This window comes from Antechinus flavipes, chromosome 2 (assembly GCF_016432865.1).
Source record: "Antechinus flavipes isolate AdamAnt ecotype Samford, QLD, Australia chromosome 2, AdamAnt_v2, whole genome shotgun sequence".
Classification (NCBI taxonomy): Eukaryota; Metazoa; Chordata; class Mammalia; order Dasyuromorphia; family Dasyuridae; genus Antechinus; species Antechinus flavipes.
In genome coordinates, this window is record NC_067399.1 from 222,310,129 (window position 1) to 222,327,357 (window position 17,229).

At 35.9% G+C, this 17,229-nt stretch overlaps 1 protein-coding gene across 1 annotated transcript in view; it reads right to left on the reverse strand.

Moving 5' to 3' along the window:
- The window catches only part of WDR43 (WD repeat domain 43), a 41,857-nt gene extending 29,695 nt beyond the window's left edge, over positions 1–12,162 (reverse strand). Inside the window, exons 1-2 of the mRNA XM_051976219.1 lie at positions 11,917–12,162; positions 2,077–2,214 (exon numbers count right to left, since the gene is read on the reverse strand). Of these exons, the coding sequence (XP_051832179.1) occupies positions 2,077–2,214; positions 11,917–12,141 (363 nt within the window). The 5' untranslated portion in view covers positions 12,142–12,162. The remainder of the gene's footprint in view (positions 1–2,076; positions 2,215–11,916) is intronic.
- Positions 12,163–17,229: the final 5,067 nt, after the last annotated feature.

Consider the following 17,229-nt stretch of genomic DNA (forward strand, 5'->3'; position numbering starts at 1 on the left):
CCTCTCCCACCAAAACATCCAAAAAACAAAACTCTATGCCTACTATATATACTTTAACTCTTAGAAAGTTTTTTTTTTTTTAACAGATTGTATTTTCTTCAAAAGATACCATGATACAAATTGTTGGACCAAACAATCCAAGCTCTTAAGAGTCCTCAAAATGTTTACTGTGAATCCCCAAAGTCCTCATAATCTCCCTAGTAAAGAAATAAGTGCTGAAATGACTATAGAAAATGAGTTATTTGATTCTTTATACATGTAGATAATCTACACAACAAGTTACCCCCTCTTTACTAAGTCTGTCAATTGTTTTTAAATAAGGAATTCTTATTTATTTCAAAATAAAAAGAAATGGCATTATGCCATTGACAATTGAGTTACTACACATAAAATATTCAATATGTGTATAAGAAAATTTTTCTTTTTTTTTTTTAATCTGTTAAAATCACCTTGTGTTCTTATGCTTTTTTTTTTTTTTAAATAACTTTTTATTGACAGAACCCATGCCAGGGTAATTTTTTACAGCATTATCCCTTGCACTTACTTCTGTTCTGATTTTTCCCCTCCCTCCTTCCTCCCGCCACCCCCCTCCCCAAATGGCAAGCAGTCCTTTACATGTTAAATAGGTTACAGTATATCCTAGATACAATATATGTGTGCAGAACCGAACAGTTCTCTTGTTGCACAGAGAGAATTGGATTCAGAAGGTATAAATAACCCGGGAAGAAAAACAAAAGTGCAAGCAGTTTATATTCATTTCCCAATGTTCTTTCTTTGGATGTAGCTGCTTCTGTCCATCCTTGATCAATTGAAATTGAATTGGCTCTCTTTATCGAAGAGATCCACTTCCATCAGAATACATCCTCAAACAGTATTGTTGTTGAAGTATATAATGATCTCCTGGTTTTGCTCATTTCACTTAGCATCAGTTCATGTAAGTCTCGCCAGTCCTCTCTGTATTCATCCTGCTGGTCATTCCTTACAGAACAATAATATTCCATATCGTTCATATACCACAATTTACTCAACCATTCTCCAAATGATGGGCATCCATTCATTTTCCAGCTTCTAGCCACTACAAACAGGGCTGCCACAAACAATTTGGCACTTACAGGTCCCTTTCCCTTCTTTAGTATCTCTTTGGGGTATAAGCCCAGTAGAAACACTTCTGGATCAAAGAGTATGCACAGTTTGATAATTTTTTGAACATAGTTCCAAATTGCTCATAAGAGAATTTTTCAAAAAAATATTGACAGAAATGTCATTCCTACTCCAAAGATGAAATAATGTTCACTTCCAGCTTTTCAGTAAAATAGCAAAGAAGGAAAAAAAAACTTTTTTGAACCCAGTGGGAGAAAGATGGTGACATATTTCCATTCTTTTCTTCTTCCTATATCCTGGACATTATTGGCCATTGGGCTTTATTAATGAGTTTAGGTAGGTTCATTAAGCAATTAAAATATTAAGAGGCACCAAGAGGTGAAAGAATATGCAGGATATTTATAAAGTATAAAGTGAGCTAATAATTGTTCTTACAAAGTAAGATTAAAGAAAATGCCAAGACCTCAAATGTCATTCAGCTGCCTCTCTTAAAGACCAGAAATAGTAAATATGCAGGATCATTCATAGTACTGAATTTGGTAAACTTGGATGAGCAAAATACTGTTTCTAAATATTATCCAAATTAACATAGGAAATAGCTTTTTAATCAAAAATTTCCTTGTGAGTCATCCCAATAAAATTTTAATTACATATATAAGTTGCCATTTTCAAAAACTAAAAAAGCAAAATTAAAAATACTGAAGGAAAGCCATCAAAAGATTTAAATTAGAATATTAATTATATTTATATGTTAGACACATATAAGGTATAGGAAATTAGGATGAAAAAATATAATGATCCCATGATATAACCTGTAGGTTATTATTCTTTCTTAAAACACTTCAAGCATGATTCTTATAAAAGTTGAGTAGAGAACATAGCCGCCTCATTCCCTGACAGACAAAGCTGTATTCCAGCTTGATCAAAACCAAAGCATTAAGAGTTCATTATGCTAAGTTTCAAAAAGATACTTACTACGAGTTTGCTCTGTAACTCTCCTTTTAATGTGTTGTATAATAAAATGCTGCCAACTGCTGTACCAATGGCCAATAGGTCAACCTGGTCACCAGTTCCTACAGCTTCAGATTTCCTTTTTTTCCTCTGGGGACCTTCCTGGAAGACAAAACAAAAAAATCCCTACATTTTCTAGTGTCCCAAGCAATCCTGAATAAATTTTCAACATAAGATGTCAACAGTAAAATGGACAGAAGGCTTAAATATACTAAAACCCATTAGCTAACAGAGAGGATTCCTATTAGATCAAAATATGGAAGCCTTGACTGAAGGAGATGTGTCTCTTATGCTTTCTCACACATTGCTGACATGCCACTTTGAAAAGTCACTTCAGAGTAAGTGCAAGATAAACCCAATTAAAATCTTACCTAAAATATCTGGGGTCATAAACAGCTGAAAGGGACTCGGGAGATCCCTTGTAGCTCTAAAAAATTCTTGTTTTTTGAACACACAAATTTATTTATTTAAAAATCACAGAATAGCACTGCATTGCATAAATCAGAATAAGATTTTGTGAACACCCTGTAGATGAATAGTCACAAAGTTGTGATACAACAATAGTGCTCTTAAAAAAAAAAAAAAAAAAACAATTTAAAAAGATGCCATGGCAAATGTAGAAGGGCAAAAAATGTCAATGTTTTAATGGGAAGCTGTACTTGAAGAATCATATCTAATAAAGGCAGACATAGTTTTGGAGATTTTTTTTCTCACTTAGACATAAATATTACTAAAATATAAGGTAGAATTTCTAAGGTGGGCAAGGTAATCAGAAAATTTCCAAGCCTTAAAAAAATTTTCTATGTCCTATATCTTACTCTACGGTGTGTAATAATACACATTAGAGGAAATGTGTATTTCTAATAAGAGGAAACAGATTTAGCTAAGTATACTCAGCTAACAAAACAGAAGGCCCCAAAATGTGACATTTTCTAAGGACACATTATCAGTTACTAGGTAACAAAAGTCAGAACTTGAGTCCAGTATTTGGAAATTTGAATCCAGATTTTCAGGAACATAGATTTAGAGTTAGAATTTAAGGTCAGAGCCAAACCTCTCATTTTACAAATGAGAAAAAAAAGACAGAAATTACGATCACAAAGACATCAAGTGGTATAGCTAAAACTCAAAACCAGGTCCTTTTTTTTTTTTTCTATTGCACTATGTCTGATTCCATGACACCACCAATTCCATGGAAGCATATCCCCTCCCCCCCAATTATTTCTCTCTTCCTAGTGCACATCTGACCCATTTCCTTATTTCCTCTAGGGGAGGAAGGGGGTAGGGGAAGACTTCTTTATTACTACCTTGAAGAAAATGGGAAAGGGCAAAGATGTGAAGTTAGTCTAAAGAGCTGTAAATAGAAGGAACTTTATAGATCATCTATTTCCATCCATTTATCAATGAGGAAACTGGTTAGTGGTTAAATGATGTATCCAAGGTCTCACAGTGGACAAAGAGAAGGGATTCATCTTTCAAGCTCAACATTATTTCCACGTTATCACAATCTTAAAATTCTGACCTCTCCTAAAACTGCACAGCCTTCAGAAGAATGAATTATAAGCATTCACAAGCAAGCATTCTATTACCCTAGAGAAGCCAGAGGCACTTCTCCAACAAAGGAGGGTTTAAATTATACTTTAAACATCTCTGAAATTAACAACCACTCCACTACACCTTTGTTCTATTTACTTTCTTGAAGTGAATTCAACAAGCACTTATGAAGTACCTACCATGTGCCCACTGGAGAAAGATGGGGAGCAGAGGTAAAGAAAATCACAAAAGGTGAACTCTTTAGACATCTAGGCACATGTACATAAAATTTAACTTTCACTATTCTGAGATGGATAAATCATAAAAGTGTCTTTTATACAAAAAGTATTATTACTTGAGTGCTCAGTACAAAGCCAACATTCAATACACTAAGAGTTACGGGGAACCCCAGAAAGAATCCTATAGTTAGTGGCTGCTCTCAAAAAAAGAAATTTAAGAAAACAAGATTCAAATACATTAAAAAAATGCAAACCACATAACCAAAACCCTAACTAATGTTTCTAATAGTTTTATATGAAAATGTTAGGTTTAGCTGCTAGGTGCTTCTATGAAGGCAAGTTTCTGAAGCAAACTGATTTAACAAGGAGAAAATGCTGACTGCATGCCACTAAGGGCATAAACAAAAATAAAGAGTAATTTTCTCTCAAAGCTAGATCCTAAAAGTGGTAAAGTTAAATAGAAACAAAAAGTGACATTACTTAATTCTACAAAAGGTTTCCTTTATTCAATTCAAGAAAAATAACTTATCATATTTCCATGATTTGCAAGTTAACCACAGGAATAGAAAAATGAATGAAGCATAGGTGACTTTCTCCTCTAAGACCACAATCCTTGAATTTTGTTTTCCAAGAAAGAATCATTATGAAGAAGTCAAAGGAAATTTGAATGAAACAAGAGCCAAATAGAAAGAACCAGAAGGACAATTTACAAGATGACAAGGAAAACAGTGAAATAATTCTAGACTTTGACCAATGTAGTGATCAATCATAATTTTAGTGAACTGATGGTAAGGCATGCATCCCAAAGGTGGTGAAAGGTGGTAAACTACAGGAATAGAATGAGGCATATATCAGACATAGCCTCTTTTATTTAATTGTTACAAAGTGGTTTTTCAGTGAGTGAAGCAAGTCGTTGTGAAGCAATAGCAAAGTTTTAAAAAAAGAAAAGGAGGAAAGCATTAAAGTTCTTTTTTTCTTTTGAGTGGAGGAAAAGATCAGATTATCGATTTAAGTTAACACATGCTTTACAATTTAAGCTGTAAGAAAAATGTCAATACCTTCAAAATTAATTTACTTTTTCTATGCAATACTATATTTCTAAATAATTTATAGACCTAAAAAAGTTATGAAATTCATATGGAAGAACAAAGGTCAAGAATCTCAAGGTATTGATTTTAAAAAGTAGTATCAGTATCAAGTTTCAAACTGTACATCACTAAAATAATCTTGTATGGATTTAAGAAAAAAGAGTTTATTCCATAGAACAAATTTGGTATACAACCTGTAGAATACACATAGCATCATGATGTATGATAAACCCAAAAATCTTAGTTACCAGAGGTGGAGGGAATGGGAGGGGAATGCACAAAACTGCTGCAAAAACTGAGCAGCAGAAAGTTTTAGATCAACACCTCATACCATTTATCAAGATTCAACAAGGAAATCAGATATTAAGTGTACAAAAATTCATCAAGATATTCTATATGGATATGAAATAAATATAAAATGTCACATCATAAATAAAGTACAGGGCGAAAGAAGTTCCCTTATTGAAGAACTTATTGATCTGTAGCTAAGGGAAGAGTTCATGATTAAATAAGATATAATCACCCAAAACAAAAGGACAATTTTGATTAAATGAAATTGAAAAGGTTTTTGCATGGTCAAATATAATAAGCAAAAATTAGAAGGAAAAGAACTGGGGAAAAAAATCTTTGCAAAACAAATTTCAATAAAAGCCTTATTTCTAATATACACAAAGAATTGATTTAAACTTATACAACTAAAAGCCCTTCCACAATAAATGGTCAAAGTATGTGAAGAAGCACCTTTCAAAAGAAAATGTCCAAGCTAACAATAATTACATTTAAAATGCTCTAAATATACTACAACACTATTGGTGAAATTATAAAAATGGTTCAATCATTCTGAAAACCAACTTAGAATTATGTGCATAAAATTATTGAAATTTGAGTGATCTGTGATCCAATCAAATGACTATTAGGCTTATAAAAAAGATACTAGAGAAAAAAAAAAGATCTACTTATTCTATCAACATTTATAGCAGTCTTTACTTACTCACTAAGTCATCTGTCCATCCATTATTTATTTGATTAAAAAAAATTCAGAGTTCAAAATTCCTTTCTTTCCTCATCCAATGAGAAGGCAAGCAATGTCAACTGTGTGAAATCATGCAAAACCTATTTCCTTATTAGCCATGATGATTGTTTAAAAAGGGAAGAAAAAATTAAGTAAAAAAAACTATGCTTTAATCTGCATTCATGTTTATCAGTCCTCTTTCTGGAGGTACATACCAATTTTTCTTTGGAATCATCTTGGATTATAGTCTTGATCAGAGGAGCTAAGTCTTTTAGAGTTGATTATTGTTTTACTATTGCTGTTACTAGGTATAGAACTGGTTCCTCTCACTTCACTTTTCATCAGTTCATCTAAGTCTTCTCAGGTTTTTCTGAAATCATATTCCCTGTCATTTCTTATATAGCACAACAGTGTTCCATTACAATCATTTATGATCTATTTGGTAACTCTTAACATGATAATCACAAATGAGGAATTAGAGGATTGTCTTTCTTTTGGGGAATAGATAAGCATATTATGGTATATTAATGTAATGGAGGATTAATACACCATAAGCAATAATGATATCAATAGATTCAGAAGTGAGAAAACCTCTATGAATTTATGTTGGGCAAAATGAATAGTGCTAGGAGAACAATTTAGACAATACAATTTTAGAGGTAAAACAACTCTGAAAGACTTTGAAACTGTGATCAAAACAATAAGAAACCACAAGTCCAAAAGAATGAAAACCAAGCACACAAATCACCTATTAACAGAAGCAATGAATTTTAAGACAAGATTAATGAGATTAATTGTTTTGCTTGACTATGCAGCTATACAAAGAGCTGTGTTTAATTCCCTCAACTGAAAGTAGAGTGGTAGTAGAAACAATAAATTATTTTTTAAAAAATCAGAACACCAAATATTTTAAGAAAATTTTTTTTTACTGGGAAACTAATACTTGCTTCTCTCCAACTTTTAAATTTAGCAAGGCTCTTTAAGTTGTTTTCTGTTTTACCAGTAGCCAAAGCAATGACGTCTTCTGTCCACTCAATTTATCTCAACTATAGTTTAAGAGTTTTCTCAAGTGATAAAGTCCAATGTTTTCATCACTATCCTAACATTACCAATATCAAAAGTATTTAGCAATGCCCCACAGGGCTCCCTATTACTTTGGTGGAATCTACAAAAAGATAACACATGAGAATATAATCAATAGTACATATAGACTTTTAATAATTATATGAATAGTTTTAGATGAAAATGGGCTAGAAACTGGAAAAGTAGATTCAAAAGTGAAACATATTAAATGATCAAAGTTTTCTGAAAGATCAGATTCATTAGACAAAGAGGGAGACTGTTACAGTATGGATGTTGACCCAAGTAAGAAATAAAGGAAAATCATTTTTGGATAAATACAAATAAAAGTTTAAAGAGAGTTAACAGTTATTTTAGAGCTGTATCTAGGAATTTAATAGCCTGGGGGTAGCTCCTGATTTGCTGGAGTCATTAGATTATCAAAGTGCCACAGCTTAAATGGCCTGTGAATAACTTATAAAAAGAGAAATTTGCAACCTATGCTGGAGGCCAGTATAATATTGGAACTAAACAATAAAATTCTTAAGCTAGGATTTGGTGGAAATGGAAGAAAGAAAAGTTCAAATGATATTAAGTCTAAACTAGGTGACTATAACTATAGTACAAAATACCAAGGGTTAGTTATGTACCAAGGTAGAAGTCACCAAAGAGACAAAAAGACCCATTCTATTTCACATATCAACCACTATTCATAGGCTAGGGAGCCAAAATAAAGTCGCTACAGGATTTGGAGCTTTTTCTTCTTAAAGAATACTGACAAGGTGTTTCACATTTGCCACCAAACACCGCAACAGAGAATTGAGTGAGGAGGAAACCAATACCTGCTTCTGGCTGACAATGAGTTTCTCCCTCAGCAAAGTTGGAGTAATAGGGTGAGAGACTGCTCCTGATACTGTCTTCAGAATGCTATACCTTGTTCTTCCTCACCAGAAGCAGAGAAACCATTTCCTCCAAGAGGCCAATAGGTTTTGGGACCCAGGCCGAAAGAAATGATGTCTATACAAAAGACAGAAAACATGCACAAGGAAAAGAAGAGACTGGGAAATTAGGGGAAACATTTGGCAACAGAATTTCCTAGAATGATAGGATCTACTTTTAGGGGCCTTGGTACCTAAGTTGTTTTGGATCCCAGTTAGTAATCTACTAAGCTGTATCAATCTTATCCTACTTGAACTGAACAGTGCCTGGCCTCTGCTCCTGTCCAATCTCATTCCCCAATTCATTCCAGCATGACCCTGTGAAAAATACAAAGAGATATATAAGCTTAACGTTTTTTTTTTTAATTAAACAATGGAAAAGAGTACAAATTTGGAGCCTGAAGACCTGGATTCAAATCTTAGCTCTTATTTAACATCTGTGTGCCTTTAGACATGCTACTAAACTTGATCTAGTTTCCTCACTGGTTTAAAAAAAAAAAAAGAAAAAGGGCTGATTAGACCCTCCAACTGTAAAGTCCATCATTTATTATTTCTCTATGACACAGGAGAGAAATAAATAATCAACTTTCATAAGAATTTAAGATCCATATTCTCCACCCAAGGAATTCCCACCTTAACTAGGATCAACTAACTATTGCTAGGACACTATTTGCACATATATCACATGCTGGTAAAACAACAATATGTCAACATGCTTAATACAAAGGCATTCTTGTGAATGCTTTTCAAATTCTAAACATAATCATTTATTCCCAGATCAGTGTTCTGAAGTGGAATGGAAGCTACTACAATAGTCCAGGAGAGGGCCTGAATTTAAAAAAAATTTAAGTACCTAGGAAGAAGGGAAAAGCACAGACTCAAATCAAAACTTTTCTTTCTCTGACCACACACACTTTTTTTTAAATAGAAAATTGATCATTATTTCCCTTGCAGAGTAAAAGAGAAAATTTAAAAATATATAGGAAATTTAAGAATCAAAGAGCATCAAAACTGTCTTAATCACAAATAAAAAAGAAGAGTTTAAAAGTGAGAATGAAGCATTAAGCTTCATGTTAAAAATACCATCTCAATTCAATTCTACTGTAAGAAAACCATATAATTTCCTCTTTAGGGAAAAAACTGGAACTTTCCTGAGAAGCTAAATAAACCTTTTTGTTTTATTACTTTTTATTTTTTAATATTTACTTTTATTATATATATATTTTTTAAATTTGAGGAGACAATAATCACTCACCTCATCTGTTTGTATCTTTATTTCTAACTTACAAAGTTTGTTTCTAGGCTTCTTGCACCATACCCAACTCAAAAGTGACAAAAATGACTCGGATTAGAGTCAAGAAGATAGGGGCTCACTGGGCACTTAGATGGCAAAGCGGATAGAGCACTGATCTAGAAGTCAAGAGGATCCGAGTTCAAATCCAGCCACAAACACTTAATATTGTCTAGCTGTGTGACCTTGGGCAAGTCACTTAACCCGAATTGCCTTAGGCAATTTTTTGTCCCTCAAGGGCTCAAATTGTAGATTTACTACTTATTAAATGTACACCGGCAAGCCAAAAGTAACTCCACTATCAGTAAAATGTCCTGCCTACTTTCTAAGATTTAAGATCAGTCAAACTCAAACACAACTAGATCAACAAGCCACCACTATTGACTAAGAAAACCATAAATTAATATTATCTGCATTGTGGTGTATTTTTACTTTTTAAAACATTTCCCAATTACATTTTAATCTGATTCAGTTTTAAACCCCATGACTTTTAATACCTCTGGTGTCCAGAATATTGCTTGGTTTACAAAACAGCTACTATGAATTGGGCAGGATTACTTAGCTAGTCAAAATATGGACTCTCAAATCCAGTGTCCTTCCCATTTTTACCACACTTTCATTGAAAAGATAACTCCAATCCCAAAAGGCATTCCATTATTAACTTTGCCATTAGTTAGGTGACCCTGGATGAATAACTTGGCACCATCTGTAAAATATAGATAACCTGTGCTTCCTGTCTACCTTGTGAGGATCAAGGGAACTAAATTTGGTTACATGCTTTGTAAAGTCTTATTGTACTGTACATAATAAAACCCAGCAATTATTATCTCATATCCTAGAGCTACCTGTCTTCCAAATTTGCACATTTTTTTGAAGAAACCATCATCTCCCCATTGCTACCACAAAGTCTCATCCATATCAACCCTTTTCTCATTTTCCAAATGCACTAAATTGCTAACGAAGGCATATTTTATCTTTTAAAATGTGTATGAAATCTGTCCCATTCCTCTATCCCACAACCACCCATGTGGTTCAGAACTTCATCACTCCTTGCCTGTGCTGCTTTTTTAACAGCCTCTTAACTATTCTCTATTTCTAGAGTCTCAGCTCTCTTATCTTCCACAAAAGTGCCAAAAAATCTTACTGAGTCTGATCCCACTAACCAAATCAAAATTATCAGTGGCTCCTCAATGCCTAAGAGAGAAACTGCAAACTTCTCAGCCTATAATTCAAAGCCTTTAAAACCAATCTACTAGACCAGCTTTATGCCATATAGTGCTTTTTATGAACTCTACATTCAAGCCAAACTGGACTATTAACTGTTCCTGAATTTAACAATCTTGACATTCCACCTCTTTCTCACAATCTAAGGATAAACCATACCATGTACCTGGAATACAATTCCCCTATCATTTCTCCCTCTCAGAATTTTTTATTTCTTTTAATTTCTTTCCAAGTTCAGCTGAAGAATTGTCCTTATGTAATGCTTTCTTTAATCTTCCAGTTGTTTAGTGTATTGTGCCTTAATCCTTTTTGCACTTTCTTCCCATTCCCAGGAAAATGTCATTTCACGGAGGTCAGGGAGCATAACCTTAAAGAAAACTTCAGAAGCCACCTCCTTAGAAGAAAGAACTGTGGGCTGGAGGAGGCAAATCAAGTGGTTTGTCAAAGAACCCCTAAGTATAACAGATTTAAGCCCAGGTCTTCTAACTCTGGAGTCAAGTGTTTTTTTGTAGCACATAGCAGGATCTTTAAAAATGCCTTTATTAACTGTAACAGTTATAACAAAAGTCACAACTTCTCAAAAATACTTTGATATTATTTTGATAGTTCCGTCTTATTGCACCTATTATATACCACGTGGGTTTAACAGTTGCAGCAGATGCAGCCAGATGACTCAAACATCACCAAATGGTCTCTCCTACCTGAGATGGGCCTTTCACATATGAAGGCCTTTCAGCAGTAGCAGATTTGGGGTACTTTCCTCCTCATTCTTCCGGATGAGGCTTGAAGGTCCCCTTTCCCCATTTCCGGATTTACACTTATTTTACTCCTTATTTAATAGCAGAAATGAAAACTACAAATGGATTAGGAGGAAGGCAAGAACCCGAATGCTTGGGGGAAGGGCATGCAGCGTGTTTCCAACGTGGTGGGTGCAGGAGGCCAGAGCCCGAGTGATGGGTTGACAGGAAGAGAGGTGGGGTGAAGGGGATGCGAGGGGGTGAGAGTGGTAGTGTGGGGCGCGGGGTGGTTAACCAGAATTGTACAGGGGTGCTCAAGTTCATCTGCTGTGCTAAGTCAGGGCTGAGCATGCCGGGGGGAGGGGAGACGAGATCCCGCGGTCAGAGCAAGACGCGTGGCTGGAGAAAACTACGGGCCGCGGTGAGTAAAGAGCGGCCCGCGTGAACCAAAAGGGAATAGGTGGACGGCCCGTTCGCTCCGGAGGTCCTCCTGGAGCTGGCGGACGCTGTCCCACGGCAGGCCCCGCGACCCCGTATCTTCCTGCGGCTGCCGGCCCCCGCCAGGACCGCGCGCCTCTGCGCTCTGCCAGCGAGGGTTGGCCTCGCGCCCCTTCATTCCATCTCTGCCCCGCGCGCCCCCCTCCCCCGCCCTCTCCGCCCTTATCCCGTGCCTTCAGCTTTACCTTAGCCAGCGACCGCGGCGGGGCCCAGGCCAGGCAGGTGCAGGTGGCGCTGAGGTGAGCGGAAGGAACGAAGTCCTGGTGCAGGCGGCTGCTGGCTGTCTCCCACACCCGCAAGTGCCCATCCGGACCGGCTAACGAAAAGTAGTGCTGGCCCCGCGGAGAGAAAGCACAGGGACTCCCGGAGGGGGCCAGGGGATCGCGGCGGCCTCCGCCACTCGCCGCCATTGCTCTTCTGGCCCCGCAGCAGCCACGTGTTCGGCCGCGCGCCTGCGCAGCCGGCCTGGGCGGGGTATGTGGAAAGGAAGCTGGCCCAGACAGGACCCGGGTGGGGAGGCGGGGCTTGGGCGTCGTTTAGGGCGCCTGCGCGCAGATCTCCCAGATTACTTCGGTTTTATTGACTTTAAATTGGGAGGTGCTTGGGAAAGCTAAAGTTCTCTTTTTTTTTTTTTTGCTGTTGAAGAAATCGAGGTCCAGAGAGGGAGTCGCTCTTGCCCAAAGCCGCATAATTATATGGTAAAGAAATTTGAACTCAAAACTTATTCTAGGCGGGGATTTTTCTTCAGTATTTCCTGTGTCCAATCTTAGGCTTCTATGGAGAGCAGCTAACAAGTAGAACACAATAGTAAGAGTTTTGCTTTGTGTAGCTTTTTAAAAATTGATATTTTCTTTTTACGTTCTTATTTTCCAGTATATCCTTCCTCCGAGAGAACAAAGAATGGGGGGAGGAGGGTAAGGGAGAAGAGAAGCTTTTCCGAGAAACTAGCACTACTCATCTCCCTGGCTTCCCCTAAGTCCCATCTAAAAATCCCATCTTTTTCTGAAAGCCTTCCCCAAGCCCTCGGTTCAAGTGCATTCTCTCTTTTAGTAATTTCCTATTAGTAGCTTGCTTTATATGTGTTTGTTTACATGTTTACTCCGTTAGGTTGTAAGCTTTTTGAAGGCAGAGACCATCTTTTTTGTATTTTTTTTAAGTCCCAGAATTTAGCACAGTGCCTAGCACCTAATAGACACTTAATGTTTATTGACTGATAGATGAATGAATGGATTGATTGGTATAAACTATGTTTCACACACTTGGTCTTCCATCTCTGCAAAGAAGGGGTGACATCTCATTTCTTCTTTGGGGAGCAAACTCAAGTTTACACATTTTAAAGTTTGGCACAGTCAATAAATAAAAATGATTTTTTTTAGTACCTGTTAGGTGCCCAGCAAAGTGCTAAGCACTGAAGATAGAAATACTAGAGAGATAATCACTCTTCTCCAAGAACTTCAAAGAATTCCCATCAACTAGTCCATGTGCATTGGCAATTTTCAATCATGCCTCCATTCATATGTAATCCTTATGATGCAACACATAAAAACAAAAAGTCTGATTTGCAATCACAGTGTCTCTAGGTTTAAGTACCACTCCGCTACAGGCAATGTGAATTTGTCCAAATTAACATTGAATTAAGCTATACAATAAAGTCCCTGTTGGGGTGAGAAGTCATCTCTTGCAAGAATGCAAATAAGAAAATTAAGGAGGGAATGTTTTAGTGAAAGATTAACGAAAAAGAAATTGAATCACATGCCTTTAAAAGCAGATAGACACTTTTCAATGAACTATCCTCATCCAAAGATCCAAGTTCTGCCAAGTGTAAATCCCTCTGCAGTTCTAAAGAATCAGGAAATATTCTCCATAATGATTCAAAATATAAATATTGAACAGACAACTAGTGGAGTTAATTTTCATTCTCTAAGTCCCCCACAGAGAACATATTCCCTTTTTTGGGGGGAGGTGGGAAAGAGAAAGGAGAAGAGAGGAGGGAGAAATGGAAGCAAGACATCCTAGAAAGTCTCTCTTTCCTATCTAGTACACCACCAGTCTCTATTGAATTTCTTTACATCTTCCTGAAAATAGCTCAGATTTCCCTGAAAGCCTACTTTTGACTCTTCTAGCCTATTCAACTACTCTCCCTAACTTTTTGCTGCTCTACTACTAAAATTATTGAAATAGTTGTCTATATCTAATGTTTGTTTTCACTACTATTTCCTTTCAAATTTTTTCTCCCAGAATTATAATGAAACTGCTCTTTCAAAATGACCTAATTGCCAAATCAAATAACTTTTATTCAATTCCTCATATTCCTTGACATCGCTATAACTTACTTCACAACTTGGCCCATTCTACCTTCCCAGTGTTCTTATACCTTACTCTCCTCCCTTCACTCTTATGGCCCAATTATATCAATCCACTTTCTGAGTCCAAATCCCTCAAGCCTTAGGCTCTCTCTGCTAATTTGGGCTGGGAAAAGCATGTCATGTTTCTTTGGATTTTCTGATCACTGCTTTATTTGAGACTGCCTCAATTTTTGCTGAATTAGCTGTGCAGGAGAGCTTCCTCAAGCCACCATCTTTTCTGCCTTTATCTATTTTTTTTTCTATTATACCAGTCTACCTTTCATCTACTACAACCCAAACCTTGCTGATTTTGTACATTATAATCTCAATATTATCTTGGGGATCTACATATTTGATCATGTATTGAGTTTACTAATTAGGACACTGCACATTTACTTGATCCACTCGTAGGGTGTCTACAGAATAAAGTCTTCGATGCCTAAAAGGAACATTGTCAGAATTCCAGATAATATTAATTAGTGAAAAACAAGACCATTCACTCCAGAAATGCACAGGAAAGCAAGGCTTTTAAAATAAGCAAAAGAACAAATTAACAGTAAAGATACATTATGGATCCAAGAATGTCTAATATACAGACTGCAAGGAACAGAATAATTCCACAACATTTACATAAGCAAAGTCTCACATAATTATTTGGCAACAATGTCAATTAAACTTCCTGGAAGAAATGAAGCAAAAGTTTAAAAAGAAGCTATAAATGGCATAAGAGTTCTTGATCAATGGTTCTCAATCTTTTTGGTTTCAGGGCTCTTGTTACACTGTTAAAAATAATTTAGCATTCCAAAGAACTTTTGTTTAGGGATTTAGGCATTTAACATATTGGAAATTTAAACTAATAATTTTTTACATTTTTATTTTTAAATATCAATAATAAACCCATTATATAACTTTTTCATATAAAATAACTATAAATTACAAAATAAAAGTTTGAGTGGCATTTTCTTTGCTATTCTCAGCAATACAATGATCCAAGACTACTATGAAGAACTTATGATGAAAAAATGTTATCCATATGCAGAGATTGTTTTTGAATACAGAGTGAAGTATGCTTTTTTTTACTTTTTTTTCCCTTGGGTGTTTTTGTTTTGTTTTGTTTTGTTTTTTGAGGGAGGGAGATCTTTGTTTTCTTTTGCAATATAATTTTTATGGAAATGTTTTGTACAACTTCACATGGGCCTTCTCAATGGGGGGAGAGAAAGAGGGAGTATCTAGAATCCAAAATTTTAAAAAATAAATGTAAAAAAATTGTTTTATAAGTAGATGGTGAAAATAAAAATATTTTAATAATCCCTATTAAAAAAAATTATGTTTTAATGAATTTAAAAAGTGGCGATTTTTATTTTAATGTCTGGCTTAATAGAAGTAAACTGAATTCTCCTATCTGCTTCTGAAGTTATTTAATCTGTTTTGATAAAGTGAAGAAAATGGATAATTTGTCCTTATACAGACAGTAGTTGGAAAAGGAACATCTTAATACTATATCCTAATATTATCATGAAAATAGAATTGACCTCACAGACCATTTCAAAGATACACAGGGGTTCTTGAACTATACTTGGAACTAATAAGAGAAAAAAGTTAGAAAGAAATGAGTTATAGAAGAAAGATGTAGAAAGAACATAAATAGTTCAGTATAGGAGGTGACTTTCCTCTCCAAACCTTGGTAAAGATTCTTTGTGGGATTGTTGAACAAATATTTTGCTTTCATCTCAGATTTTACTATCGGAATAATGCACAGAATTATCATGTACTTTATATGGTACAGGTCTCCTATGTTTTGTGGATTTAGTCCTTCCCTTACAGGATCTATTTGGTGGTAGCACTTTTCTACTCAGAGAAACATGCTAATAGAGAAATCTTCATCTAGTAGGGAGCTGATGCCTGATGTACCCAGTACCTCTCCATCTATGAATTAACCAAAGAAGACAGATTAGATTTGAGTAGACAGAATTCTGGTCCTTAACTCAGAAAAACTTGGTTTAGAATCATACCTCTGACATTTTACTAAGTTGTTGAATTGTTTCTGACTCTCCATGATCCCATTTAGGATTTTCTCAGTGAAGATACTGGAGTGGTTTGCCACTTCCTTCAGCTCATTTTACAGATGGGGAAACTAAGGTAAGCAGGGTTAAGTGACTTACCTAGGGTCACACAGCTAGTAAGTGACTGAGGCCACATTTGAATACAGGTATTTCTGGATTCCAGAGCTGGCACTCTACCAACTCCAACACTTAGCTGCCCAGGACTTAACTTTAGGGTTATTTAAATGAGATAATGTATACCAATCACTTTGCAAACCCTAAATTTCTACATAAACTTTTAAAAGCTTCAAAGATGAATCAATCTAAAACCTTTTTTTTTTTTTGTCAAATTAAGTTCTTAGGAAATTAAGAGGTAAAATATGAATGAATGAAAAAAAAGGTGCCAGGCATTGTTCTAAATGAAGGGAATACAAATACAAGCAGAAAGACAGTTTCTATCTTCAAGCAATTTACATTCAAATGGCGGTAAGACAAATCAGAAAGGGAGCATGAAAGGTTTCCAGGAACACGGTACAGAATCCAGAATGTAGCCGGGGGAAGAATGAAACATAGTCCGGGAGCCCTCTTTAAATGAAAGGTCTAGAAGGAGATGTCTAATCAGAGGCCTCATGGGTGGAGAGTACATGTAATGTTTGAATACCAGAACTAGATTGAGCTTTAGTGATGAAGAGATTTCCAAGTAGTCGAGAAGGTCTAGGTAGAGTGCATCCTAAAGAGGAATAAAAGATAGGAGAGAAAAGATAGTTCTTGTCCTTAAGCTCGTTTGAGAGTGGTGGCTAGCCAGAGGTATATTTGGTTTGAAGTTAGTAAGATGATGAGTAGAGCCATAGAGGATTCGAATGGCACACTTCCCAAGAATGATTGCTGTATTGATTTAATTACGCTTTCAAAAGGAATTAGGATCAGGAAAAGCAAGTCAATTAAATCCAACACACATTTAATAAGCATCTACTACATACAAAGCACTGTGTCAATCAGACGTTCCGGCCTTTAAGGGGCACGGATTCACCAGATTCACCCCAATCCCTTTAGTTTGGGCTGCACTGAATGGGCCCCTCTGCAGATCATCCAGTTCAAGTGACCCCAGATG